Source organism: Triticum aestivum, chromosome 3A (assembly GCF_018294505.1).
Source record: "Triticum aestivum cultivar Chinese Spring chromosome 3A, IWGSC CS RefSeq v2.1, whole genome shotgun sequence".
NCBI classification, from domain to species: Eukaryota; Viridiplantae; Streptophyta; class Magnoliopsida; order Poales; family Poaceae; genus Triticum; species Triticum aestivum.
The window spans coordinates 668,118,806-668,146,368 of NC_057800.1; the positions used below are offsets into that span (position 1 = coordinate 668,118,806).

At 47.8% G+C, this 27,563-nt stretch overlaps 1 protein-coding gene across 1 annotated transcript; it reads left to right on the forward strand.

Annotated features, from left to right (window-relative positions):
* Positions 1-1,471: 1,471 nt before the first annotated feature.
* LOC123063087 (E3 ubiquitin-protein ligase BRE1A) lies at positions 1,472-5,284 on the forward strand. Its single transcript, XM_044486826.1, has 5 exons — positions 1,472-1,715; positions 2,402-2,780; positions 2,903-2,981; positions 4,564-4,697; positions 4,785-5,284. The coding sequence occupies exons 2-5, from the start codon at positions 2,448-2,450 to the stop codon at positions 5,019-5,021; spliced, it is 783 nt and encodes a 260-aa protein (XP_044342761.1). The 5' UTR covers positions 1,472-1,715; positions 2,402-2,447; the 3' UTR covers positions 5,022-5,284.
* Positions 5,285-27,563: the final 22,279 nt, after the last annotated feature.

Sequence of the window (27,563 nt, forward strand, 5' to 3'; positions counted from 1 at the left end):
TCAAGTGTTTCCAACGGTACAACTACAGAGGTGCTTTAAAGTTCATGCTATGCACGCCAAACAGTGAATGCGGACGACAAAACGGGCCAAATTCTTTCCACACTAGTCTGGGATGTATGCGGCCTATCAAACACGTTCATACAGCTTTCATAGGATTCCACGGAAGACTCTACCTACCTCCTCAAATTTAAATTTCCCTGTCCCCCTCTCTCAAAGCCACCGTCCCTTCTATATATAAATATCACACTCACGTCACCCCTACACCATCCTCCCTATCATTGACTCGATCGTCGCCACCTACCTCCTATGTATAGATCTCACACCACTCACACCACACGCCTACCATCATCTTCCTTGCCTTTGGCTAGGTCACCTCCACCACCTCCTATATATAGATCTGACATACACCCCACCACCATCTTCCCCGCCCTTTGGCTAGCCCGCCGCCACCCACCTCGTCTATTGATCTCGCACACTCATGCAACCCCTACCACCATCTCTCTCCCACCTCTGGCAAGCGCACCGCCACCCACCTCTTGTATGCAGATCTCGCACACTCATGGCACCTCCTATCACAATGTCCCTTACATCTAGCTAAGTCGCCGCCACCCACCTTCTATATATAGATCTTACAAACTCACGCCGCCCCTGCCACCACCTTCCACACTTTTGGCTAGGTCGCCGCCTACCTTGGCCCCTGCCACCATCTTCCCCTCTTCCGGCTAGGTCGCCGCCACCCTTGGTGACATATCCCATACCCTTCATCCCCAAGCTAATGGCGTATCCGCATCATTGTCGCCTCCTTCGACTTGACTACCAGTCTTCAATCTAACTTCGCTCTCCTCCTTTTCTTCTAGATCTCGACAGATACCCCCAGTCCACCTCCATAAATCCTAACCACCAAGGCGATCCTTCTTCATGTCTCTACCGCCATCGGCGCTCCTACATAGACAACATGTTTGTATCACGACCCTAAGCCACACACCTAGCTTGAGCGCCGCCGCACAAGTATGGCGACAGAAACTATGCGGCTGCAAAATTCGCATGGATTTCAAGGAAAAGTAAGACAATTGTGCTCTAAAATGATTTTCATCCGTCCATTTTTCCGGGGGATTAAACGATTTGCCCCCCGCTTGTCTCAATGGCACCGGGGGGGGGGGGGGTGATCAAAGTGAAAAGTGAAGTGTGGGTTATGATCTAATTTCTCCCTTTTTCCTTGCTTTAAATTTTAGGCGTTAGTAATAATTTTTTTCGAGAAACAGGCGTCAGGTTTGGTTTTTTTTTTTTTTGAGGCAAATCAGGTTTGGTAAGAAAAGCTGGAGAATCTCCATGTGCGGCTGCACAAGGCCGAGAATGGCAACACGATAAGAACGGGGAAGAAACGCATCTCACGCGGTGGTTGTTTAGCGGACCGGCCCATAGCGCCGCGTGGACCGAGCCTTCGATGGGCCTATAGCTTCCAGTCCAGTGGCCACCCACCCGAGCGCAGTGATGAGAGGAGCTGGCCGGGACGCCTCTCGCGGGTCCGGTCCACAATTTTTTTCCGCATAAATCATCCTCCGTCACCGGCGGGGCGAGGGAGACGCGATCGGCGGGCGAGACGCCAGAGACAAACCCAACGGAGTTTCCCCCCCTGCCGCCGACCCCAAACCCTAGCCGCTCCTTCCAGCCCCAGCCGCTCCTACCGACCCCGGCCAGCCTCCGGAATTCTCCTGGTAATTTCCGTGCCCCAACCAGCGGTTTCCGTACCCTCCTGCGCGCAGCGCCGTGGTATTTTTCTGAATTTTGGGGTAATCGATCGAGTCCGGTCTCGGATCGAGGCGGGGGGCGGGCGAAATGTTGAAACCGTGCTCGGATTCACGGGATTTAGATAGATTTTCGAGGGAGATACGGGGTTTTGGGATGGAATTTTGGGGGATTTTTCTTTCCATGGTCATGGCGATTAGGGGGCTTGGTTGGGGAAAGGGAGGAAATGAATTTTTTTGGCCGCCTTTTGTTGGATGCGGTGCCCGGGGCTTTAGGGGCCCGGGCTCAAAGGCGCCTTTTGGCGAGGTTTGATTGGGTTTTTAGGGTTTGCTTGTTGGTTGGAGTCGATTCGATGGAGGGGAGGGCATGAAAAGATCAGATGTTTTGTTCTCTACATCTCCATGTACTGTATCTTCGTACAATTGTGTATATCTGCGCCGATTTCCTAGGAAAAGGGTGTTGGGTGGTGGGGGACGAGGCGGCCAATTTTTCCCCTTTTGTCCACAATCTACCCAACCTCTTTGCTGCTTAGAATTGCGTAGATTTGGCCAGACATGCATTTTCAGGAATAGTATTGCATTTCTTTATTTGTTCATTGATAAACAACTGAATTGTGACTGTATCTGATTCCAAAGTTTTGTTAACTTACATACAGGGTGTTCTGTTGGCTTTCCTCAAGCCTGTAGCTTCATCGCGGCAGCATGAGCTCTGCTGGTTCTGCAAGGGTTCCAAAGAGGAGACGGACTACCAAGACGTCGGAGGCTGCAGACCGGCAACTTCGGGAGCGACAGTTTCTGGACCTGAACTTGTTTCCAGCTGTTGAAGTAGCCAGTACTGGGGGTTCACTCTCCATTAATGAGCCTGTCTCACGCACGCAGCCCCCTCCTACGGCGGCTGCCCTGCTTTACGAGACCACACAGGTTGTGGTGTCATCTGCTGCTGCAGGGTCAAACATTGGCATGAATAGTTTCCCCATCAACGTGGAGGTGATTGATGATGATGTTGCGATTTATACCTCAGGGCCGCCCCCTCAAGTATGTTCCTTATGTTTGGTTCTAATCTATGTTTTGCATTGTTGCCAGTTTCAGTTGCATTATGATTGTTTGAGAAGGAGCATCAAGTATCTGATGATATTGTTTTTCACTTTCTGTTTCAGGCAAGACAACAGTCGTCCAGGACAGGACCTATCACTGTGATAATAGATGATGATTCTGAAACTACTGCTGGACCAGCAGGTATCCCACAAATCATCTGAACCATACTGTTTGTAGTTGGATATAAACATACATGTGTTTTTATATGAATCAGTTTCATACTTTTGTTCTAGTGTCGTGAAGCTTTTGTTTATGTCCTGTAGGATTTGCATGATAACATTGCAAGTCATCAGACTTTGACTGTTTAGCGTGCAAAATAGTGTCCGCTATCTATAGTAGGAATAAATGAAGTCTTGTGCTTGCTACGATGTACCATCATATCTGTGGACCTGGGGAGGCTATTTATCATATCAAATAAAATGGAGGTATTGGGACTTGCAATGTGCCATGTTTTCCTATGTGCTCTTTCTGAGTCCAAGATTCAACATATACAATATTTTTGTTTTAAGGGCTGGGTTTTGCACCCCTTTTTTTGTTGCTTCAGTGGGTTCATGTACCTTATAATTGCAGCTGTCACTAGACAGCTGTATATTTACTTGGTGGCCATTCTGCCATGCCCGTCGAAAGGAGAATATGGGTCTCCCACTTAATATCGATGTTGTTGTCATGATCTCATGGTTGATATTACTTTGGCCTCCTAGAGGTGAACGATCACCTCCGATAATGGACAGGTTAATATGGACATCACACTACAAAACAAACAAAGAAGCAATACAGTTAATATTATCATTAGAGCACAGTGGTATACAGGGAAAATAATAGTTTAGTAAAAACTATCTTGTTTTCGGGAAAAAATCAGACCCCGCTGAGATTACCAGGAGTCGTCATTTCCAGAGATGATTGAAGCAGGGGCTCAAATCTACGCTTCGACATTCCGAGTTCCTGCCCTTGCTACCGCAAGATTTGCCTGTTGTGTGTTGGGCATCGAAACTGCTTATAATATAGCTCTGAACTTGGGATGAGAAAAAATAATATTATATGAAGTTTTCCATGATGCTTGATGTATTTTCATTGCCTTACACGCCTTATCTGTAAGATTTAGTGTTTTATGGTTGCCATTTACATTAAAGCCGACTATAGCACAGATGGCAAGTATGAGCTCTGCTCTACATAGAGGAGGGAAGGTCAGGGGTTCGACTTCACCATGGATCCTTATTAGGGACGAAAACATCTTTTGGCTTGTACCCCTGCCTTTGTTCACTTCCTGAATTGACCGAACCAACTGTTCGTTCCATTTTGTTTGTTCGGCTGGTGGTTTGCTCTGTTTCTTAAGAACGGTCTGTAACAGCCTGTCTAAAAAAACTGAATCCTATTTCTTATGATTTAATATTTGCATATGTTTTACCATCTCTATTTTCTGTACGATCAAAAAAATTGTATGCTGCATGAAAGTTCTGTTAGCGTCAAGTCTCTTCCTTCAGATTTAGTCAGTTTTCTTTTTTTGTGTGGTATGGATTGTCAACTAGAAATGGATAGTGATGGTGGTCAGTCTCATAGTATGAGCCAATATTCTTGTATGAAGTTTCCCATATTCAGATATAGAAATATCCTGTGTCAGTACTTTATGTTGTAGACAGATCTATATTTTCTTTATTTTTTTCCTAGTTTGCCTTCTTGACCGTCTTCAAATCTATTAACAGTGTCTCTGCTGCTTTTGTTCCAGGGGAAGCTCTTGATGAGCATGTGAACACTCTGCTGTCTCTGGGAATGAACCCGAGGCACAATCCCTCGAGAGCACAACCCAACACCGACCTTGTAATAAACATAGTAGACACACCTGAGACCAACAACATACCGGTAAGAACTTGTACACTGTACTTCATCAACACCGTGTTAGATTAGCACCATACATCAGTTTTCTAAAGCTTTGCTTAAACACCGCAGCCCAAGGTGGTGCAGGCTGTCCCTGAACCTGTGAAGGAGATCCCAAAGGAAACAAAGTTCAGCTGTCCAGTCTGCATGAATGAGCTGGTCAATGCATCATCGACCATCTGTGGCCACATCTTCTGCCAGAAGTGCATCAAGGCCTCCATCCAGGCTCAAAAGAAGTGCCCTACCTGCCGGAGGAAGCTGACCATGAGCAACTTCCACCGGGTCTACCTCCCGACGGCAGATAATTAAACCTATCCGCCATTCTTGGAGCATTAGAGCCGTGGCAGCTGTGACCCTTTTTTGGCACCGGCATTGTGGTGATTGTATCTGAGCTATTCTTCACAGGGTCATCATGAACATTCAGTTTTTTCCCCAACAATTTAACAAGTGCTCGAGACGTGATTACCAATCTGCATACCTGGTGGTAGTGGACACTGTTAGTAGTCTTTCCTTGTGGGAAAGTGGAAACCTGTGCTTGGTACTGTGAGATTAATGCTTGAAAATATTTGATATGTTTCCTGCGTGTTTAGTTTTTTTAGTGTTTCCTGCTTGTTTAGGTATATTATTTTTTCTGTGCAACTCTAGAAAATGTTTGGGCTCGTTGTCACCTAAATTCAGACCCATTGGGCCTGTATCCTGTCACACCAACACATAATTGTTGCTGGGCTCATCCCTCAAAAAAAGAAAAAGTTGTTGCTGGGCTCGAAACTCAAAGTTTTGTCGTCATTAGAGGATGCCTGACCAGTATCATACCAATTTAGGCCCTATTAGGCTAGTCATAGTGGGAGTAACTTAGCTAGAAACATAGCGCACTTCAAGAAAATTTTACTTACGTGGCGAATAGTTAATGAGAAGTGGTAACATAATATGTTACTATAACATAGCGGTTTCCTAGATAAAATGAGTTTACAAGTTAATAAATAAAGTCATCTATAACACTACTAGTATGTTACTTTGCACTATGAGGATAGTAACTTGGACTAATGTCATACGCATGATACTAGTATAAGTTACTCCTCACTATAACCAGCCTTAGGAACGCATGAATGTTAGGAAAAATAAGAATAGGAAGAAACACTCGGAATAAGAATAGTTATAAAAAGGTAAATTTATCTAAAAAAAAGAATAGTTAGAGCAACTCTAACGGCCCGACTCAAACGGACGACGCTTTTGTCCGTTTTTTGTCCGTTTGGGTCGGCCCGACGGACACAGTCTGTGTTTGGGTCGTCGCGAGCGCCCAACGCTGGTCCGATCCATTTTGTTGGCGCACCAAGAAAAAGTTTTGCAAGCATTTTAAAAATAAATACATGCATTTAATTAAACATAAAAGCCAGCCACGAAGGCCGGCGAAAGTCAACATTACATTAATTAACATAAAAACACTAAAAACTAGACGACGCGCTGTTCTAGGCGTCCTCGTCGACGGCGGCGTCTGCATCGGGGCTGGTGAGGTTGATCAGCGTTGACGCAGGGCCGACCCAGGGGAACGCCGTGTTCCAGAGGGCGGCAATGTCGGGCTGCGCCGCCGCTGCCTGGGCCTGGCGCGCCTCCTCTTCGGCCTCGCGCTCGAGCATCTGCGGGCGCTCGCCCTCCCGGCGCTCCTCGGCCAGCCGAACGCGGCGCCAGTGGTCGAGGTAGGCCGCCTCCTGCTTCTTCGTCACCCCGAGCCAGATTGGCGGAGCGCTGACCCACTCGCGCACTACTCCGGTCCCGGAGTAGCGCTCGAGGTAGGCCGGCTCCTCCGGCTCGGCTTTGGGCGGGGACGGCGTGGTCACCGGCAGCGCGACGCAGTCGCCCGCCGCGAAGAGGGCCATGGCCTCCGCCATGGCAGCCCGGAAAGCCGCCTCGTCCGCCTCCCTCCACCGCTCCTCCTCCTCGCTCTCCTTAATGGCTGCCTGGTAGGCGGTCTCGGCCTCCTGGTCCTCGTCGTGGACGACAAGCGGGGGCGGCGGCAGGCTGCGGTCGACGCCGCGTCGCCTCGCCTCCTCGTGCTCGAAGGCGAACCATCGAGCCTAGTTGGAAGTCGACGGCGTAGTGCGGTTCGGCGCGCTGCTCCGGCGTCAGCAACGCCCGCCGGCGCCGCCGGCACTGGGATCCTCTCTGGATCCAAATGCCAGTCATGCGGCAGCGTCGCGTAGGGGTACGGCAAAGGCACGCGGTGGTGCCAGTGCCACTCGGCCTGGTGCAACGGCACATTGATGTGCTGCCTCTGCCGGGGAGCGCGCGGCGACGCGGGGAGGGCGGGGAGGGAGGGGGAATGGCTGAAGGAAATATGCCCTAGAGGCAATAATAAAGTTATTATTTATTTCCTTATACCATGATAAATGTTTATTATTCATGCTAGAATTGTATTAATCGGAAACATAATACATGTGTGAATACATAGACAAACAGATTGTCACTAGTATGCCTCTACTTGACTAGCTCGTTGATGAAAGATGGTTATGTTTCCTAACCATAGACATGAGTTGTCATTTGATTAACGAGGTCACATCATTAGGAGAATGATTAGATTGACATGACCCATTCCATTAGCTTAGCACCCGATTGTTTAGTATGTTGCTATTGCTTTCTTCATGACTTATACATGTTCCTATGACTATGAGATTATGCAACTCCCGTTTACTGGAAGAACTCTTTGTGTGCTACCAAACGTCACAACGTAACTGGGTGATTATAAAGGTGCTCTACAGGTGTCTCCAAAGGTACTTGTTGGGTTGGCGTATTTCGAGATTAGGATTTGTCACTCCGATTGTCGGAGAGGTATCTCTGGGCCCTCTCGGTAATGCACATCACTTAAGCCTTGCAAGTATTGCAACTAATGAGTTAGTTGCGGGATGATGTATTACAGAACGAGTAAAGAGACTTTCCGGTAACAAGATTGAACTAGGTATTGAGATACCGACGATCGAATCTTGGGCAAGTAACATACCGATGACAAAGGGAACAACGTATGTTGTTATGCGGTTTGACCGATAAAGATCTTCGTAGAATATGTGGGAGCCAATATGAGCATCCAGGTTCCGCTATTGGTTATTGACTAGAGACGTGTCTCGGTCATGTCTACATAGTTCTCGAACCCGTAGGGTCCGCACGCTTAATGTTTCGATGACAGTTATATTATGAGTTTACATGTTTTGATGTACCGAAGGTTGTTCGGAGTCCCGGATGTGATCACGGACATGACGAGGAGTCTCGAAATGATCGAGACATGAAGATTGATATATTGGAAGCCTATGTTTGGATATCAGAAGTGTTCCGGGTGAAATCAGGATTTTACCGGAGTACCGGGAGGTTAAAGGAACTCCCCGGTGACTTAATAGGCCTTAGTGGGCCTAGGTGGAAGAGAGGAGAGACGACTAGGGCTGGGCCGCGCGCCCCTCCCCCCAGTCCGAATAGGACAAGGAGAGGGGGGCGGCGCCCCTCCTTCCTTCTTCTCCTCCACTCTTTCCCCCTCCCAAGTCCTTATCCAACTAGGAAAGGGGGGGGGGAGTCCTACTCCCGGTGGGAGTAGGACTCCTCCTGGCGCGCCTCCTCCCTGGCCGGCCGCACCCCCCTTTGCTCCTTTATATACGGGGGCAGGGGGCACCCCGTAGACACAACAATTGATCGTTTGATCTTTTAGCCGTGTGCGGTGCCCCCCTCCATCATAGTCCACCTTGATATTACATTATTATTGTAGCGGTGCTTAGGCGAAGCCCTGCGTCGGTAGAACATCAATATCGTCACCACGCTGTCGTGCTGACGAAACTCTCCCTCAACACTCGGCTGGATCGGAGTTCGAGGGACGTCATCGGGCTGAACGTGTGCTGAACTCGGAGGTGCCGTACGTTCGGTACTTGATCGGTCGGATCGTGACGACGTATGACTACATTAACCGCGTTGTGCTAACGCTTCCGCTTTTGGTCTACGAGGGTATGTGGACAACACTCTCCCCTCTCATTGCTATGCATCACCATGATCTTGCGTGTGCGTAGGAATTTTTTTGACATTACTACGTTTCCCAACAGTGGCATCCGAGCCAGGTTTTATGCGTAGATGTCATATGCATGAGTAGATCACAAGTGAGTTGTGGGCGATATAAGTCATACTGCTTACCAGCATGTCATACTTTGGTTCAGCGGTATTGTTGGATGAAGCGGCCCGAACCGACATTACGCGTACGCTTACGCGAGACTGGTTCTACCGACGTCCTTTGCACACATGTGGCTAGCGGGTGTCAGTTTCTCCAACTTTAGTTGAACCGAGTGTGGCTATGCCCGGTCCTTGCGAAGGTTAAAACATCACCAACTTGACAAACTATTGTTGTGGTTTTGATGCGTAGGTAAGAACGGTTCTTGCTAAGCCCATAGCAGCCACGTAAAACTTGCAACAACAAAGTAGAGGATGTCTAACTTGTTTTTGCAGGGCATGTTGTGATGTGATATGGTCAAGACATGATGCTAAATTTTATTGTATGAGATGATCATGTTTTGTAACCGAGTTATCGGCAACTGGCAGGAGCCATATGGTTGTCGCTTTATTGTATGCAATGCAATCGCCCTGTAATGCTTTACTTTATCACTAAGCGGTAGCGATAGTCGTAGAAGCATAAGATTGGCGAGACGACAACGATGCTACGATGGAGATCAAGGTGTCGAGCCGGTGATGATGGTGATCATGACGGTGCTTCGGAGATGGAGATCACAAGCACAAGATGATGATGGCCATATCATATCACTTATATTGATTGCATGTGATATTTATCTTTTATGCATCTTATCTTGCTTTGATTGATGGTAGCATTATAAGATGATCTCTCACTAAATTTCAAGATAAAAAGTGTTCTCCCTGAGTATGCACCGTTGCCAAAGTTCGTCGTGCCCAGACACCACGTGATGATCGGGTGTGATAAGCTCTACGTCCATCTACAACGGGTGCAAGCTAGTTTTGCACACGCAGAATACTCAGGTTAAACTTGACGAGCCTAGCATATGCAGATATGGCCTCGGAACACTGAGACCGAAAGGTCGAGCGTGAATCATATAGTAGATATGATCAACATAGTGATGTTCACCATTGAAAACTACTCCATTTCACGTGATGATCGGTTATGGTTTAGTTGATTGGATCACGTGATCACTTAGAAGATTAGAGGGATGTCTTTCTAAGTGGGAGTTCTTAAGTAATATGATTAATTGAACTTAAATTTATCATGAACTTAGTACCTGATAGTATCTTGCTTGTCTATGTTTGATTGTAGATAGATGGACAGCGCTGTTGCTCCATTGAATTTTAATGCGTTCCTTGAGAAAGCAAAGTTGAAAGATGATGGTAGCAATTACACGGACTGGGTCCGTAACTTGAGGATTATCCTCATTGTTGCACAGAAGAGTTATGTCCTGAAAGCACCGCTGGGTGTACCACCTGCGCCAGCAACTGCAGACATTGTGAATGCCTGGCAGTCGCGTGTTGATGACTACTCGATAGTTTAGTGTGCCATGCTTTACATCTTAGAACCGGGACTTCAACGACGTTTTGAACGTCATGGAGCATATGAGATGTTCCAGGAGTTGAAGTTAATATTTCAAGCAAATGCCCGGATTGATAGATATGAAGTCTCCAATAAGTTCTATAGCTGCAAGATGGAGGAGAATAGTTCTGTCAGTGAACATATACTCAGAATGTCTGGGTACCATAATCACTTGACTCAGCTGGGAGTTAATCTTCCAGTTGATAGTGTCATTGACAGAGTTCTACAATCACTTCCACCAAGCTACAAGAGCTTCGTGATGAACTATAATATGCAAGGGATAGATAAGACAATTCCCGAGCTCTTCGCAATGCTAAAGGCAGCAGAGGTAGAAATCAAGAAGGAGCATCAAGTGTTGATGGTCAGTAAGACCACCATTTTCAAGAAGGGCAAAGGGAAGAAGAAGGGGAACTTCAAGAAGAATAGCAAGCAAGTTGCTGCTCAGGAGAAGAAACCCAAGTCTGGACCTAAGCCTGAAACTGAGTGCTTCTACTGCTAGCAGACTGGTCACTAGAAGCGGAACTGCCCCAAGTATTTGGCGGATAAGAAGGATGGCAAGGTGAACAAAGGTATATGTGATATACATGTTATTGATGTGTACCTTACTAGAGCTCGCAGTAGCACCTGGGTATTTCATACTGGTTCTGTTGCTAATATTTGCAACTCGAAATAGGGACTATGGATTAAGCGAACACTGGCAAAGAACGAGGTGACAATGCGCGTAGGAAATGGTTCCAAAGTCTATGTGATCGCGGTCGGCATGCTACCTCTACATCTACCTTCGGGATTAGTATTAGACCTAAATAATTGTTATTTGGTGCCAGCGTTGAGCATGAACATTATATCTGGATCTTGTTTGATGCGAGCCGGTTATTCATTTAAATCAAAGAATAATGGTTGTTCTATTTATATGAGTAATATCTTTTATGGTCATGCACCCTTGAAGAGTGGTCTATTTTTGATGAATCTCGATAGTAGTGATACACATATTCATAATGTTAAAGCCAAAAGATGCAGAGTTGATAATGATAGTGCAACTTATTTGTGGCACTGCCGTTTAGGTCATATCGGTGTAAAGCGCATGAAGAAACTCCATACTGATGGACTTTTGGAACCACTTGATTATCAATCACTTGGTACTTGCGAACCGTGCCTCATGGACAAGATGACTAAAATGCCGTTCTCCGGAACTATGGAGAGAGCAACAGATTTGTTGGAAATCATACATACAGATGTATGTGGTCCGATGAACGTTGAGGCTCGTGGCGGATATCGTTATTTTCTCACCTTCACAGATGATTTAAGCAGATATGGATATATCTACTTAATGAAGCATAAGTCTGAAACATTTGAAAAGTTCAAAGAATTTCAGAGTGAAGTTGAAAATCATCGTAACAAGAAAATAAAGTTTCTACGATCTGATTGTGGAGGAGAATATTTGAGTTATGAGTTTGGTCTACATTTGAAACAATGCGGAATAGTTTCGCAACTCACGCCACCCGAAACACCATTGCGTAATGGTGTGTTCGAACGTCGTAATCGTACTTTACTAGATATGGTGCAATCTATGATGTCTCTTACAGATTTACCACTATCATTTTGGGGTTATGCTTTAGAGACGGCCGCATTCACATTAAATAGGGCACCATCGAAATCCGTTGAGACGACGCCTTATGAACTGTGGTTTGGCAAGAAACCAAAGTTGCCATTTCTGAAAGTTTGGGGCTGCGATGCTTATGTGAAAAAGCTTCAACCTGATAAGCTCGAACCCAAATCGGAGAAATGTGTCTTCATAGGATACCCAAAGGAGACTATTGGGTACACCTTCTATCACAGATCCGAAGGCAAGAAATTCGTTGCTAAGAATGGATCCTTTCTAGAGAAGGAGTTTCTCTCGAAAGAAGTGAGTGGGAGGAAAGTGGAACTTGATGAGGTAACTATACCTGCTCCTCTATTGGAAAGTAGTTCATCACAGAAACCGGTTTCTGTGACACCTACACCAATTAGTGAGGAAGTTAATGATGATGATCATGGAACTTCAGGTCAAGTTACTACTGAACCTCGTAGATCAACCATAGTAAGATCCGCACCAGAGTGGTACGGTAATCCTGTTCTGGAAGTCATGCTACTAGATCATGATGAACCTACGAACTATGAAGAAGCGATGGTGAGCCCAGATTCCGCAAAATGGCTTGAGGCCATGAAATCTGAGATGGGATCCATGTATGAGAACAAAGTGTGGACTTTGGTTGACTTGCCCGATGATCGGCAAGCAAATGAGAATAAATGGATCTTCAAGAAGAAGACTGACGCTGACGGTAATGTTATTGTTTACAAAGCTCGACTTGTTGCGAAAGGTTTTCGACAAGTTCAAGGGATTGACTACGATGAGACTTTCTCACCCGTAGCGATGCTTAAGTCTGTCCGAATCATGTTAGCAATTGCCGCATTTTATGATTATGGAATTTGGCAAATGGATGTCAAAACTGCATTCCTGAATGGATTTCTGGAAGAAGAGTTGTATATGATGCAACCGGAAGGTTTTCTCGATCCAAAGGGAGCTAACAAAGTGTGCAAGCTCCAGCAATCCATTTATGGACTGGTGCAAGCCTCTCGGAGTTGGAATAAATGCTTTGATAGTGTGATCAAAGAATTTGGTTTTGTACAGACTTTTGGAGAAGCCTGTATTTACAAAAAGGTGAGTAGGAGCTCTGTAGCATTTCTGATATTATATGTGGATGACATATTACTGATTGGAAATGATATAGAATTTCTGGATAGCATAAAGGGATACTTGAATAAGATTTTTTCAATGAAAGACCTCGGTGAAGCTGCTTATATATTGGGGATCAAGATCTATAGAGATAGATCAAGACGCTTAATTGGACTTTCACAAAGCACATACCTTGACAAAGTCTTGAAGAAGTTCAAAATGGATCAAGCAAAGAAAGGGTTCTTGCTTGTGTTACAAGGTGTGAAGTTGAGTAAGACTCAATGCCCGACCACTGCAAAAGATAGAGAGAAAATGAAAGATGTTCCCTATGCTTCAGCCATAGGCTCTATCATGTATGCAATGCTGTGTACCAGACCTGATGTGTGACTTGTTATAAGTCTAGCAGGGAGGTACCAAAGTAATCCAGGAGTGGATCACTGGACAACGGTCAAGAACATCCTGAAATACCTGAAAAGGACTAAGGATATGTTTCTCGTTTATGGAGGTGACAAAGAGCTCATCGTAAACGGTTACGTTGATGCAAGCTTTGACACTGATCCAGACGATTGTAAATCGCAAACCGGATACGTGTTTACATTGAACGGTGGAGCTGTCAGTTGGTGCAGTTCTAAACAAAAGCGTTGTGGCGGGATCTACATGTGAAGCGGAGTACATAGCTGCTTCGGAAGCAGCAAATGAAGGAGTCTGGATGAAGGAGTTCATATCCGATCTAGGTGTCATACCTAGTGCATCGGGTCCAATGAAAATCTTTTGTGACAATACTGGTGCAATTGCCTTGGCAAAGGAATCCAGATTTCACAAGAGAACCAAGCACATCAAGAGACGCTTCAATTCCATCCGGGATTTAGTCCAGGTGGGAGACATAGAAATTTGCAAGATACATACGGATCTGAATGTTGCAGACCCATTGACTAAGCCTCTTCCACGAGCAAAACATGATCAGCACCAAGGCTCCATGGGTGTTAGAATCATTACTGTTTAATCTAGATTATTGACTCTAGTGCAAGTGGGAGACTGAAGGAAATATGCCCTAGAGGCAATAATAAAGTTATTATTTATTTCCTTATATCATGATAAATGTTTATTATTCATGCTAGAATTGTATTAAACAGAAACATAATACATGTGTGAATACATAGACAAACAGATTGTCACTAGTATGCCTCTACTTGACTAGCTCATTGATCAAAGATGGTTATGTTTCCTACCATAGACATGAGTTGTCATTTGATTAACGAGGTCACATCATTAGGAGAATGGGGAGTTTTGTTTGCAATTATTTTGATTTAGTTTGCATAAAGCATGGGACTGGGCATCCCGGTGACCAGCCCTTTATCTCATGAATGAGGAGCGGAGTCCACTCCTCTTGAGAATAACCCGCCTAACATGGAAGATACAGACAGCCCTAGTTGATACATGAGCTATTCGAGCATACAAAATAGGATGATTATTTGAAGGTTTAGAGTTTGGCACATACAAATTTACTTGGAACGGCAGGTAGATACCGCATATAGGAAGGTATAGTGGACTCATGTGGAATAACTTTGTGGTTTAAGGAGTTTGGATGCACAAGCAGTGTTCCCGCTCAGTACAGGTGAAGGCTAGCAAAAGACTGGGAAGCGACCAACTAGAGAGCGACAACAGCCATGTACATGCATTAAAATTAATGAACATTGGATGCAAGCATGAGTAGGATATAATCCACCATGAACATAAATATCGTGAAGGCTATGTTGATTTGTTTCAACTACATGCGTGAACATGTGCCAAGTCAAGTCACTTAAATCATTCAGAGGAGGATACCACCCTATCATACCACATCATAACCATTTTAATAGCATGTTGGCACGCAAGGTAAATCATTTTAACTCATAGCTAATCAAGCATGGCACAAGCAACTATGATCTCTAATTGTCATTGCAAACATGTTTATTCATAACAAGCTGAATCAAGAACGATGAACTCATCATATTTACAAAAACAAAAGAGGTCGAGTTCATACCAGCTTTTCTCATCTCAGTCAGTCCATCATATATCATCATAATTGCCCTTCACTTGGACGACTGAATGATGTGAATAATAATAAGAGTGCACGTACATTGGACTAAGCTGGAATCTGCGAGCATTCAATAAACAGGAGAAGACGAGGCAATATGGGCTCTTTTGTCAGATAAACAATAATGCATATAAGAGCCACTTCAACAATTTAATCAAGGTCTTCTCCTACTGACCCCCAAAGAAAAGAAAAGAAATAAAACTATTTACACGGGAAAGCTCCCAACAAGCAAAAGAAGAACATGAAATATTTTTGGGTTTTCTTTTTAATTACTACTACAACATGGAAAGTAAATTAATTAAAAGCTACAACTAATTTTTTTGGTTTTTTCTTAAGGTTCATCAAACACACAAGAAGAAAGCATAAAAGAAAATAAACTAGCATGGATGATACAATGAAAAAGTATGAGCACCGACATCTAGCAATGAGTGTGTGTGAACATAAATGTAATGTCGGTGGGAAATACGTACTCCCCCACGCTTAGACTTTTGGCCTAAGTTGGTCTATGGCCACGGCTGGCCTGGCTGATATCCATAATAATAGTTGGGGTCGTACTGAGATGCAGCGGCTATCGCCTCCTGAGCTGCAGCGGGGCGACGAGCGGCGTCCGCTCTCCTCTCGTACTCATCTGCCTCCTCTCTGGTAATACTGTATCCTCCTCTTGCCTGATAATCAAAGAAAGCAGGAGCAGGGAGAGTAATATGGACAGCACGACATCTGTCAAAGATTAGTCGGTACTGGAGAGGTGATTCGTTCCTCTCGACAAAATGGTGGGAAACCATAGAATCAAAATCTAAATAAGCAGGAGGCAACTCCATGTCTCCTTCACGAATGTCTATCTCAAGAAATTTAGCTAAGCGGGTTGCATAAATTCCTCCAAAGAAATCTCCATTATGTCTATTATGATGCAACCTATGAGATACAATGGCTTCCATATGATAAGATTGGTCTCCTGACACAGCACTCCTGAGAATGCTAAGGTCGGGGACACACATGTGACATGCTTCATCCTTAGCATTTATGCACCTACCTATGAAGAGAGCAAAATAATGTATAGCAGGAAAGTGAATGCTCCCTATGGTAGCTTGTGTTATATCTCTGGATTCCCCTACAATTATACTAGCAAGAAAGTTTCTAAATTCAGATTTAGGGGGATCCCTAACACCACCCCATTGTGGAAGTTTGCAAGCAAGAGTGAAATCCTCTAGGTCCATGGTATAAGATTTATCATAAAGATCAAACATGACTGAAGGAGAATTACGTGAAGATGAATACTCAAACCTCCTCACAAAAGAGCTTGTGAGCTCATGATACTGGGGGCATTTGTCTGCCTCAAAGTCCTCAAGATCGGCATTACGCAAATATGCATTAAATTCTTCTTTGATTCCCGCTTGATCCATAAAATTTTCAGAAGGCCACTCACAAGGACGCACTGGAGAGTCTCTTGGTGGCTCTTCGTCAGCATCACGCATTGCAAGCCTGGGTCCTTGCTTCTTTGAAGAACCACCTTGGGACATTTTCCTAAACATATTTCTTCCTCTGAAAAATTCTGAAATTTTTTAGTAACTTCAAAATAAAAGTAAACCAAACTCAATAATATTGATAGCAACTACTCCTACAAGTGCCTAGGGCCTATATCATGCACCAAAACTACTTTTGACCATATAAATTTGACATGCAAGCTCAAGAATAGGGTCACCTAAGCAACACAAATTTGCAATGAATAGAGCACTAGAACAAAAACTAATTGGACTAATGGAGGAGTCACATACCAAGGAACAATCTCCCCAAGCAGTTTTGTGAGAGGTGCTTTGAGCAAGGAGATCGAAAATGGTAGCAAAATGAGCTTGGACTCGGGTTTGAGTTGGTTTTTCGTGTTTGGGGGAGGAAGATGAAGTGTGTGGCTGGAAGAATAAGTGGAGGAGGGCCACCATGGGCCCACGAGGTAGGGGGGCGCGCCCTCCACCCTCGTGGCAAGGTGGTTGGCCCCCCTGGTGTGTTCTTTATTCCATAAATCCTCAATATTCTATAAAAAAATCATATTTAATTTTCAGGGCATTTGGAGAACTTTTATTTTTGAGGTATTTTTATATTGCACGGTGTCGGTGTACTAGAGTAGGGGTACCCTAGTATCCCGAACTCGTGCACGGGCAGTTGCAGCACCCCGCGGCAAGGCTTGCCGGGCGACCGCCAAGACCCTCCGTGGTTCCCTTGAAGACCATTCAAGAACAAAGTACACAAACCAAGGCCCCGGCAAGAGGAGCTTGCCGGGAGGGCCAACCAAGGCCCCGGCAAGAGGATCTTGCCGGGAAGAGACAAGACCCCGGCAAGAGGAGCTTGCCGGGAAGGCCACTCAAGGCATACCAAGAAAGCTTGCCGCGACGCACCCTGCGTCCCGACAAGATCCGGCGAGCGACAAGCTTCCGGACGCGACAAGACGACAGCCGCAGCAAGGAGCTTGCCGCGGGGAACCCCCACTTCGTGCCCATGCTCCAGCACACCTGCTAACGTGTCGCTCTAGGACTCTTCCAAGCACACGTGGCAGGAGGCTGTGCAGCTAGGGGTACGTGGTGGCAAGCGGAGATGAAGAGAAGCCCATCGTGGCAAACGGTGGCGCTCCTAACGGTCACCTTTTGCACTGTTTAGGAGACTCAGACAGGCATTTAATGCCCTTGTCCCCTGCCGTCAGAGTTAGGTAGGGTGCACTGTATCCACAGTAGCGGTAGCTGCACCTACCGCATCCTTTTCCATATTTACCCTTCTAGCCTACGTTGCCACCTGTCGGTGACCCCTTGAAAGTATAAAAGGAGGCCCAGGCGCAACGTAGAGAGGGTTCGTCCAGTTCGGCTTATTGGAGACACCAGAGATGCTCCCACGCTCAGTCTGGTAGCGTCGATCGCTCCTGAGCGAAGATTCAATACGCACAAACAAGCAGCAGTAGGGTTTTACGCATCCGTGCGGCCCGAAGCTGGGTAAAACCGCCCGCGTGTACTACCTCGATCCGCTCTTTGTTCAACCTCCGCCCTCACCGAACCGAAAGGGGCTCGGTCCGCCGATCCCCATAGGTGTTCGTGGATCAGTTTCCCCGACATCTTTGGCGCGCCAGGTAGGGGGATGCTTCGGCGGCAGCTGTTCCGTCCACGTCAAGGCTCAGCTGTTCTTCATCGTCATGGCTCCTAAGAAGCGGCGAGCAAAAGAACGGCGCCAGTGCGGCAACAGGAAAGCTAAGTCGTGCGAAACTTTAGATATTTCCTTTCTATATAAAGTTACCCGCCTCGGAGATCTTGTTCTTTGTACGGAAAACCTGTGCGCGGAGGAATCAACTCGTAGCTAGTTGCGCCCTTACTTTGTTTCAAGTCCGCTCAACAACTTAAGTGAGCTGCTAGCGCCCTTACTTTGCTTCGAGTCCGCTCAGCAACTTAAGTGAGCTGCTAGCGCCCTTACTTTGTTTCGAGCCCGCTCAACAACTTAAGTGAGCTGCAACTAGTTGCGACAAGGTTGCTTGTCGGTAGCGACCCCGCCAGCAGGCTGCTGAAGTTCCGCACTCGGCGCTCGCGGCAAGGGTGCCTGCACCGACAAGTTTCCCTAGAAAGCGTAGGGTGGACGTACAAAGAGAGGTTGAACAGGAAGATAGCATGCACTATTTATTTGAGATTTCTGCATAGACCTGTATGCCAAGGAGCCTTCTCGGGGCTAGTTGCGCTCCATGTTGCCTCGAGTCCGCTCGGCAATTTGTGCGGTTGCGCTAGAACCAAGAAGGTAAACCTTTCCGGGAGGCGATGTTCCCGAATAGCCGCTAAGGGCCCGTTCCCTCAAGCGCTGCTGGCTGGATCATACGCACCGGAAAGCATTCCAGCAGGCATAGGGAATATGTAGCAGAAGTCAAAATTCGCAAGCGAGTTAAGTGCACCTCAGATGCTAATCACTTGTCATGTTTGAACGCAGTTATGGCCCGGGGGCTGGCAACGCCCTTAGGACCAATCTTTTTGGTGTCAAGAACAACGAAGTTCTTCGCCATAAGGCTTTCCGGCAACGATCTTGCCGGGAGCCGGTGTCAAGAACGACGAAGTTCTTCGCCATAAGCCTTTCCGGCAACGATCTTGCCGGGAGCCGGTGTCAAGAACGACGAAGTTCTTCGCCATAAGCCTTTCCGGCAACGATCTTGCCGGGAGCCGGTGTCAAGAACGACGAAGTTCTTCGCCATAAGCCTTTCCGGCAACGATCTTGCCGGGAGCCAGTGTCAAGAACGACGAAGTTCTTCGCCATAAGCCTTTCCGGCAACGATCTTGCCGGGAGCCAGTGTCAAGAACGACGAAGTTCTTCGCCATAAGCCTTTCCGGCAACGATCTTGCCGGGAGCCGGTGTCAAGAACGATGAAGTTCTTCGCCATAAGCCTTTCCGGCAATGATCTTGCCGGGAGCTGGTGTCAAGAACGACGACGTTCTTCGCCATAAGCCTTCCTGGCAACAAGCTTGCCGGAAGCCGGCATCGAGAACGTCAAAGTTCTCTGCCGAAGATAAAAGCCTTCCTGGCAACAAGCTTGTCGGAAGCCGGCATCGAGAACGTCAAAGTTCTCTGCCGAAGATAAAAGCCTTCCTGGCAACGAGCTTGCCGGAAGCCGGCATCGAGAATGTCAAAGTTCTCTGCCGAAGATAAAAGCCTTCCTGGCAACAAGCTTGCCGGAAGCCGGCATCGAGAACGTCAAAGTTCTCTGCCGAAGATAAAAGCCTTCCTGGCAACAAGCTTGCCGGAAGCCGGCATCGAGAACGTCAAAGTTCTCTGCCAAAGATAAAAGCCTTCCTGGCAACAAGCTTGTCGGAAGCCGGCGTCGAGAACGTCAAAGTTCTCTGCTGAAGATAAAAGGCTTCCCGGCAAGCCAGTATCGCTGGGGGCTGCGAGCGCCAAGAATCGTCCACGGCAAACCAGAGTTGCCGGGGGCTGCAATATCAGATAAGTCTTTTATCCCTCATCATGCATCCTCTTATGGACTGGGGAATGCGAAACTACGTTTTTTCCCGAAAACTGCCATGCTCCCTCAACTCTAGGCCCTGGGGCTCGTTCTCAGGGCCAAGTTTGGTCGTAGTCGCGGCAGCAAAGGGATGAAACAAGGAGACCGCACCCACCTCGTTCCTGCCTCCGTCAAAAGCGTGAGAAAGGTTGAGCGACGTGGGAAGGCGGCAGGGCCTGTTGCCGGGAGATGAAATGTCTGTCCGAGGGATACCAAGGATTTGCTCCTTGGCGTGGGTTTAGCCCGCGAGACAAATAACCCGGCAAGCATCCCCTTTTCATTAAAAAACATCCCACTCAGGTACAGTCCATAGAGGATGAAAAACATGAAAGAGAGGATTACAAGTTTTAGATACAGCTAAGGCCCGAAGGCTTACAAATTAAAAAGATAAGATGCCCGTAATCCCTTTTCTGTCCCTCTCTTCAAGAGACATGTCAAGGAGGCGAAAAGGGCAAAAGGAGTGCCTAGGCGAGCTACGGGTGCCAAAAGACACCAAGGGAACATCCCGGGGGTCGTCCGAAGGCTCGACGGCGACGGCGGCGCTGGAAGCGGGGCTCGAAGACGGGGCGGCAGGACGTCAGCACGCTGTCGTGGGCACCACGCCCTCGTACTCCGACCTGACGGCCTTGCCGCCAGCCCTCTTCCCCTTCCGCAGCCTCCCTACGCCAGCCGCCCAAGGAGACGACCCCGGGGAGTTCAAGAAGCCGGCGACGCGGATGATGGGGTCGCCGGTGCCGCGCAAAGCGGCGCCCGACGCCTAGTCGGACCCGCCGCTCCGCCGCCCGCTACCCTCATCGTCGCCGTCGCTCCCCTCCTCGTCGCTCTCGCTCGAGGAGGAGCCTTCGCTGTCGGAGGAGCTGTCCACGCAGCACTTCGCCCGAGTGCCGAAGCACCCGAAGGCCTTGACGGAGAGGAGATCGCCCTCCATCAACTTAAAATGGAGGGTAAACCCCTCCGTCAAGCTGTGGATGCGGGCGAACGTCTTCCACCCTCGATCAAGATACATCACATTAGGGGCTGGGAATGCAACGCGGACTCGCGTGCCGCTGATCCCACAGCCCCTCATGTGCAGTCTCAGTGTCTCGGGCGGGTCCAACTCCATCGCGCGCGCAAACGGAGCTGGAAGCCGGAGGCGACAATGAGGCGCCCGGCGCAGCCTGACGAAGAACTCGCAAGGGTCGTCCCCTATATGGACCGCCGTGGGGGGAGGAGCCGCCGGCGGAGGTGAAGCTGACGCGCCGCCCCGTCCGCCTCTTCCCCGAGCGCCTCGACCTCGTCCTCGACCTCGTCCGCGACCTCGCCCCCTCCCTCTTCCCCTTATGGCTGGCTCTGCCACCACGGGCGCGGAAGAGGGAGAGATGCGTTGTCTGGCGGCGACCCTCGCCACCACCGATGAAGGGCCTGGGTTCCCTTTTTCCATGGCAGGTGAGAGAAAGGGGAGCAGAAGCTGAAGAAAGGAGAAGATGAGAGAGTGCGGGTTTTTGTGCTCCCCTCCCGCTCTTTATAAAGAAGCGAGGTGGGGGCTCGGCCGCCCCGCTCAGCGAATCAAGGCACGGGAAGAGCAGGAAGTCGGGGCCAACCCGCTGCCTTTACTCGCGACGGCCCAGTTTCCCACTTCCACCGTCCGTGACCCCAAGCGCATGGAAGCCGCGTGGCGGGAATGCAGAACCAAGGCGACAGATGAGGCGGCCTCGCTCCGCCCCGTGATCGCGGGGAGTGGGCGTCTCGAAAACCACGCACCGGCCCCGTCCAGTAAATGCACCACGCCCCCACGCCTACCTCCGTTCAGGGAGGAGGGCATGAACCGTCCTCATCATCATGGCCTGGCGCATGATTGAGGGGCTTAGCCCCGCGCACGCCGCCCGCGTCATCCACGACGTCGCGTTTGACGCGTGCCGTTCTGGGCGTGCGCAGTGGGAGCGGAGAGATATGCGGCGTGACCTAGGCCGCGCTTGCCCGTGCACTGTTTTGGGCCTGGCCCAACAGCGCTCGGCACCATGTATGGCCCAGGCCCGGGGGCTCCTGTCGGTGTACTAGAGTAGGGGTACCCTAGTATCCCGAACTCGTGCACGGGCAGTTGCAGCACCCCGTGGCAAGGCTTGCCGGGCGACCGCCAAGACCCTCCGTGGTTCCCTTGAAGACCATTCAAGAACAAAGTACACAAACCAAGGCCTCGGCAAGAGGAGCTTGCCGGGAGGGCCAACCAAGGCCCCGGCAAGAGGATCTTGCCGGGAAGAGACAAGACCCCGGCAAGAGGAGCTTGCCGGGAAGGCCACTCAAGGCATACCAAGAAAGCTTGCCGCGACGCACCCTGCGTCCCGACAAGATCCGGCGAGCGACAAGCTTTCGGACGCGACAAGACGACAGCCGCGGCAAGGAGCTTGCCGCGGGAAACCCCCACTTCGTGCCCACGCTCCAGCACACCTGCTAACGTGTCGCTCTAGGACTCTCCCAAGCACACATGGCAGGAGGCTGTGCAGCTAGGGGTACGTGGTGGCAAGCGGAGATGAAGAGAAGCCCATCGTGGCAAACGGTGGCACTCCTAACGGTCACCTTTTGCACTGTTTAGGAGACTCAGACAGGCATTTAATGCCCTTGTCTCCTGCCGTCAGAGTTAGGTAGGGTGCACTATATCCACAGTAGCGGTAGCTGCACCTACCGCATCCTTTTCCATTTTTACCCTTCTAGCCTACGTTGCCACCTGTCGGTGACCCCTTGAAAGTATAAAAGGAGGCCCAGGCGCAACGTAGAGAGGGTTCGGCCAGTTCGGCTCATTGGAGACACCAGAGACACTCCCACGCTCAGTCTGGTAGCGTCGATCGCTCCTGAGCGAAGATCCAATACACACAAACAAGCAGCAGTAGGGTTTTATGCATCCGTGCGGCCCGAAGCTGGGTAAAACCGCCCGCGTGTACTGCCTCGATCCGCTCTTTGTTCAACCTCCGCCCTCACCGAACCGAAAGGGGCTCGGTCCGCCGATCCCCATAGGTGTTCGTGGATCAGTTTCCCCGACACACGGATAATCAGATAACAGACAGAAAATTATTTATTTTTACTTTTTTTCAACTAAATAACAGAAAGTATAGAGAGGGCACAAAAGGTTGTGCTTCTAGTTTCATCCATCTCATGCTCGTCAAAAGGAATCCATTAACAAGGTTGATCAAGTCTTGTTAACAAACCCATTCCGATTAACATGAAACCGGAGAAATTTCGAATAACACTAGGTTACCTCAACAGGGATATGCACATCCCCAATAATAAGTATATCATATTTCTTCTTGACAGTAGGAAGAGGAAATTCAAAACCTCCAAATATAATTGATGGAATTTTTCCGATAGAATTGATACTATGAACTTGAGATTGTTTCCTCGAAAAGTGTACCGTATGCTCATTACGATTAACATGAAAAGTGACATTGCCTTTGTTGCAATCAATAATAGCCCTGCAGTATTAAGAAAAGGTCTTCCAAGAATAATAGACATACTAACTGAAAGTGCTAGTGATCGACTAGAGGGGGGGGGGTGAATAGGCGATTTTTATGAAAGTCTTCAAAACATGGAAGTTTCGAAGACAAACGATAGAAATAACGTATTACCATGCACCGGAAGGTAGACTACACTAGGCAAACCATAGTAGGTAGGCAGTAAGATCAGGTAGGAAGATATTGTGAAGCCAAACAGAACATGTAGTCACTCAGTGAAGACAAAAGATAATGCAATCATACAATGACTTCACAAGGACCAACAATAAGCAAAGGGAAGGGAAGGATGAAACCAGTGACTTGTTGAAGATAATGATTTGTTGGACCAGTTCCAGTTGCTGTGACAACTGTACGTCTGGTTGGGGAGGCTGAGATTCAACTCAGAAGACCTCGTCTTCACCTTATTCCCCTTGAGCTAAGGACACCCAGTCCTCGCCCAATCACTCTGGTAAGTCTTCAAGGTAGACTTCCAAACCTTCACAGACTTCGTCACCGGCGATCCACAATGACTCTTGGATGCTCAGAACGCGATGCCTAACAGGCTGGAGGATTCACAGTCCTCAAGTGTAATAAGTCTTCAGATCACACAGACAGGAAGACTTAAGTGATGCCTAACACTCTTTGGCTCTGGGTGTTTAGGGCTTTATCCTCGCAAGGAATTCTCTCTCAAAGGCTTCGAGGTGGGTTGCTCTCAAACAACAAAAGCCGTACTCTAACTCTGAGCAGCCAACCGTTTATGGTTGTAGGGGGTGGGCTATTTATAGCCACTAGGCAACCCGACCTGATTTGTCCGAAATGACCCTGGGTCACTAAGGAACTGACACGTGTTCCAACGGTCAGATTTCAAACACACACGACAACTTTACTTGGGCTACAAGCAAAGCTGACTTATCCAACTCTGGACAAGATTTGCTCTCATAGTCTTCACTCGAAGACATAGGATTTTGGTTAAGCATCACTTTAGTCATTCTGACTAGTTCTCTTGGACCCCACTTAATAGTATGGTGGTTCCTATGACTCAACAAAGAAAAACACAGAACGGCAAAACTGCTAAGTCTTCGCGCTCCATAGTCTTCAAGTGGTGTCTTCTCTTGTCATAGTCTTCAATGTGAATGTCTTCACATACCACCTTTGACTTCAATGTCTTCATACATTTTTAGGGGTCATCTCTGGTAGGAAAACCGAATCAATGAGGGACTTCTACCTGTGTTATACTGCAATTCTCAGAAACACATTAGTCCCTCAACTAGGTTTGTCGTCAATACTCCAAAACCAACTAGGGGTGGCACTAGATGCACTTACAATCTCCCCCTTTTTGGTGATTGATGACAAACTAGTTGAAGTTTTCAACGGGGAATAAAATATGTGAAATTGTAAATGATAGGTTATTGTCTTCATAAGTGGCAAAGGCTCCCCCTGAAGATGTGCATATAAGTAATTTGCTTTTGGTATGCAAATGCACATGGTAGGTTGTACTTGTGGAGATCTTCTTCAACTTATGATGACAATTCATCATGCATGAAAAAGTATGTGAAGATAATGACATGCATAATGAAAAATGGACGTCTGCAAAATGATCTAAGTGTGGAATTTATCGTCGCATATGCGGAATTTATCATCGCATCACAGAATAGCAAATAAGTAGCAGACGACCATCGAGTTTTAAGTGTTACAACTCAAAGAACCAAATGTATCAAAACAAGAGTTGTATACACTAGGCAAAATATAAAGCAACCGCCCATATGGACCCGCTTGAAGACTATCAAACTCATATGCTTCTCCCCCTTTTGTCAGTAAGGACCAAAAAGGTTTGAAGACATAGAGCGTCTACTCGTTCCCATGAGGAGTAGGTGAAGCAGCAAGGTCGTCGGTGTTTTTAAGCGGTGCAGACGAACTCGTGGCAGTGTCGATGCGTGTAGAAGTAGGGGGCGGTGAAGTAGCATCGTCTTCATCATCGATCACTCTGGCATTCACAGTTGCCGCGGAGGAAGAGAACTCAGAGTCTTCAAGAGACGGAGTTCGTCGCAGCACAATCCTTCTTGGAGGTGTGGAGTCAAACTTGAAGCGTTCAGAGAAGCCATCCCCTTGAAGATCATCTTCAGAACACATAAGCGCCAGCCCTTTCCATGTACGCCGACAGGTTTCATGGGCAACAAAGGCATTCTTGGTGGCAAGATTGCGAATGCGGTTGACATCCACCAAGAGGCTTTGCATCTGACGCTTAAGCCAGTCATGATGCTTATCCTGTTTCTGATGCAGCACAACGAGAAGCTCTCGGTCATTGAGGACACGAGATCGTCTTTGAGGCCTTTGCACAATAGTGCTAACAGTGGCATCAGTTTGAGCACGCGGGGCACGCGTGTTTCCAGCAAGGGGATAAACACGAGACACTGCTGGAATTCCTTCAATGGGCTGGGTGAAGCTTTGGTGATCAGCATTATGAAGATAAATGGGATCCTTAGCAGGCTCTGGGTAAATGGCTTCAACTGACAGATCAACCTCGTGCAAGAATATAAGATGATTGCGCGCAGACGGCTGATAGTTGAAGGCTGAGTGACGCTTGATCAGACACATGACCCATGGAGCATAGAATTTCAACCCAAAGATGTCGGAGCCAGACGCAGCCAACTGCCTGATGAAGAAGTCTTGAGCATTGAAGCTGATGCCATTGAAGATATAGAAAACCAAAGTCTTCATTGCTCCTTCAAGCTTTGCTGCAGATGAGTGTCCTTTGACAGGCCATAGAGTCTTCCTGATGATGTGGTAGATGGTGCGAGGCAGGTACTCTAGGTCTTCAACAAAGAATTCCTTAGGATATTCAGCATCTGGAGGCAAAGGCTTCATCATGCTTAACATTTGACTCATGTTGGGTTCTGGCTTCTGAAAGATGCTTTCCAAGGCATCTTGTTGTTGTTGACAACCTGGTTCATAGTATTCACCAGGAGTGTGCAGGCTTGTGAGCTCAATGATATCAAGAGCTTTAGCTTCATGATGGACATTGCCTGTCATCCACTCAAGGACCCAAGTCTTCGGATCCCTGTTGTAGCCTCGAATATGAAGAGTGGCATAGAATTGAAGCAACAATTCTTCATTCCAGTGCTCCTTGTTGGTGATGAACTGCAGTAGACCAGCATCTCTGAAACAGTCCAATGCTTCTTCGAGGCAGGGCAGACCAGCCATAGCTTCAGAGTCGAGGCGCATATATGGAAATATGCGCCCTTGATTGTATAGGACACAGGAATAGTAGCTGTGCTGCTGATAGCTCCAGAACCCATCTGAAAAAATGCGCGGTTTGGTATAAGGGTTCTTGGAGCTGTTGAAGAAGGTATTATGTGCCATGAAGCCATTCGCATTGAAGACCCCAGGTGAAGTGGCAGTGCCTGGGAAACATGGAAGTCTTGGCTTGGGCTTTTGGACTTTAGGCCTGTGCTCGACGTGGTACTCAAATTGTGGACCAGCAGCAGGCGGAGGAGTTAGAATGGGCCATCGAACCGTAACTTGCTGACCATGATCAAATGCCAGCTCCATTGTGTGAGGTCTTGGAGGGGGAACATGGGCATTGGCATTGTCTTCATGGGCTTCAGGGGCCACATTGACTTCAGGTGCTGGCTCCACATTTGCTTCAGCCATGACTATGTCATTCGCTTCATTGGTGTTGGTGGTGGCAGCCTCAGGAATCTCAACCTCCACCTTAGAAGCTGGAGGGTCGGTCACGTTCTCCTTGAGAACAACATCTTGGTGAGACGGGGGTGTAGCAACTCTTGGGGCTTCTTCTTCATCGGCTGATGCAGCTGGAACATCTTCAGCCAGTTTGGCTTCGGATTCAGTCATAGTAGGAGTGGCATCTGGAAACACTTGACGTGCAACAGATTGGTGGTGCACTTCTCCTTCTGGAACGCTCGATAGAGGGACTTGAGGCCTTTGCCCTTTACGAAGCCTGCGCAACGCTGGCGACGTCTTTGGAGATGGAGTTTGCTGGGCCTCAAAGTCACCTTCTTC

Excerpts from the sequence above, each read along its gene's own strand:
- LOC123063087 (XM_044486826.1), top strand. The coding sequence starts at position 2,448 with ATGAGCTCTGCTGGTTCTGCAAGGGTTCCAAAGAGGAGACGGACTACC. Across the intron at positions 2,982-4,563 it reads AACTACTGCTGGACCAGCAG|GGGAAGCTCTTGATGAGCAT; the intron begins GTATCCCACAAA and ends CTTTTGTTCCAG. Across the intron at positions 4,698-4,784 it reads CTGAGACCAACAACATACCG|CCCAAGGTGGTGCAGGCTGT; the intron begins GTAAGAACTTGT and ends TAAACACCGCAG.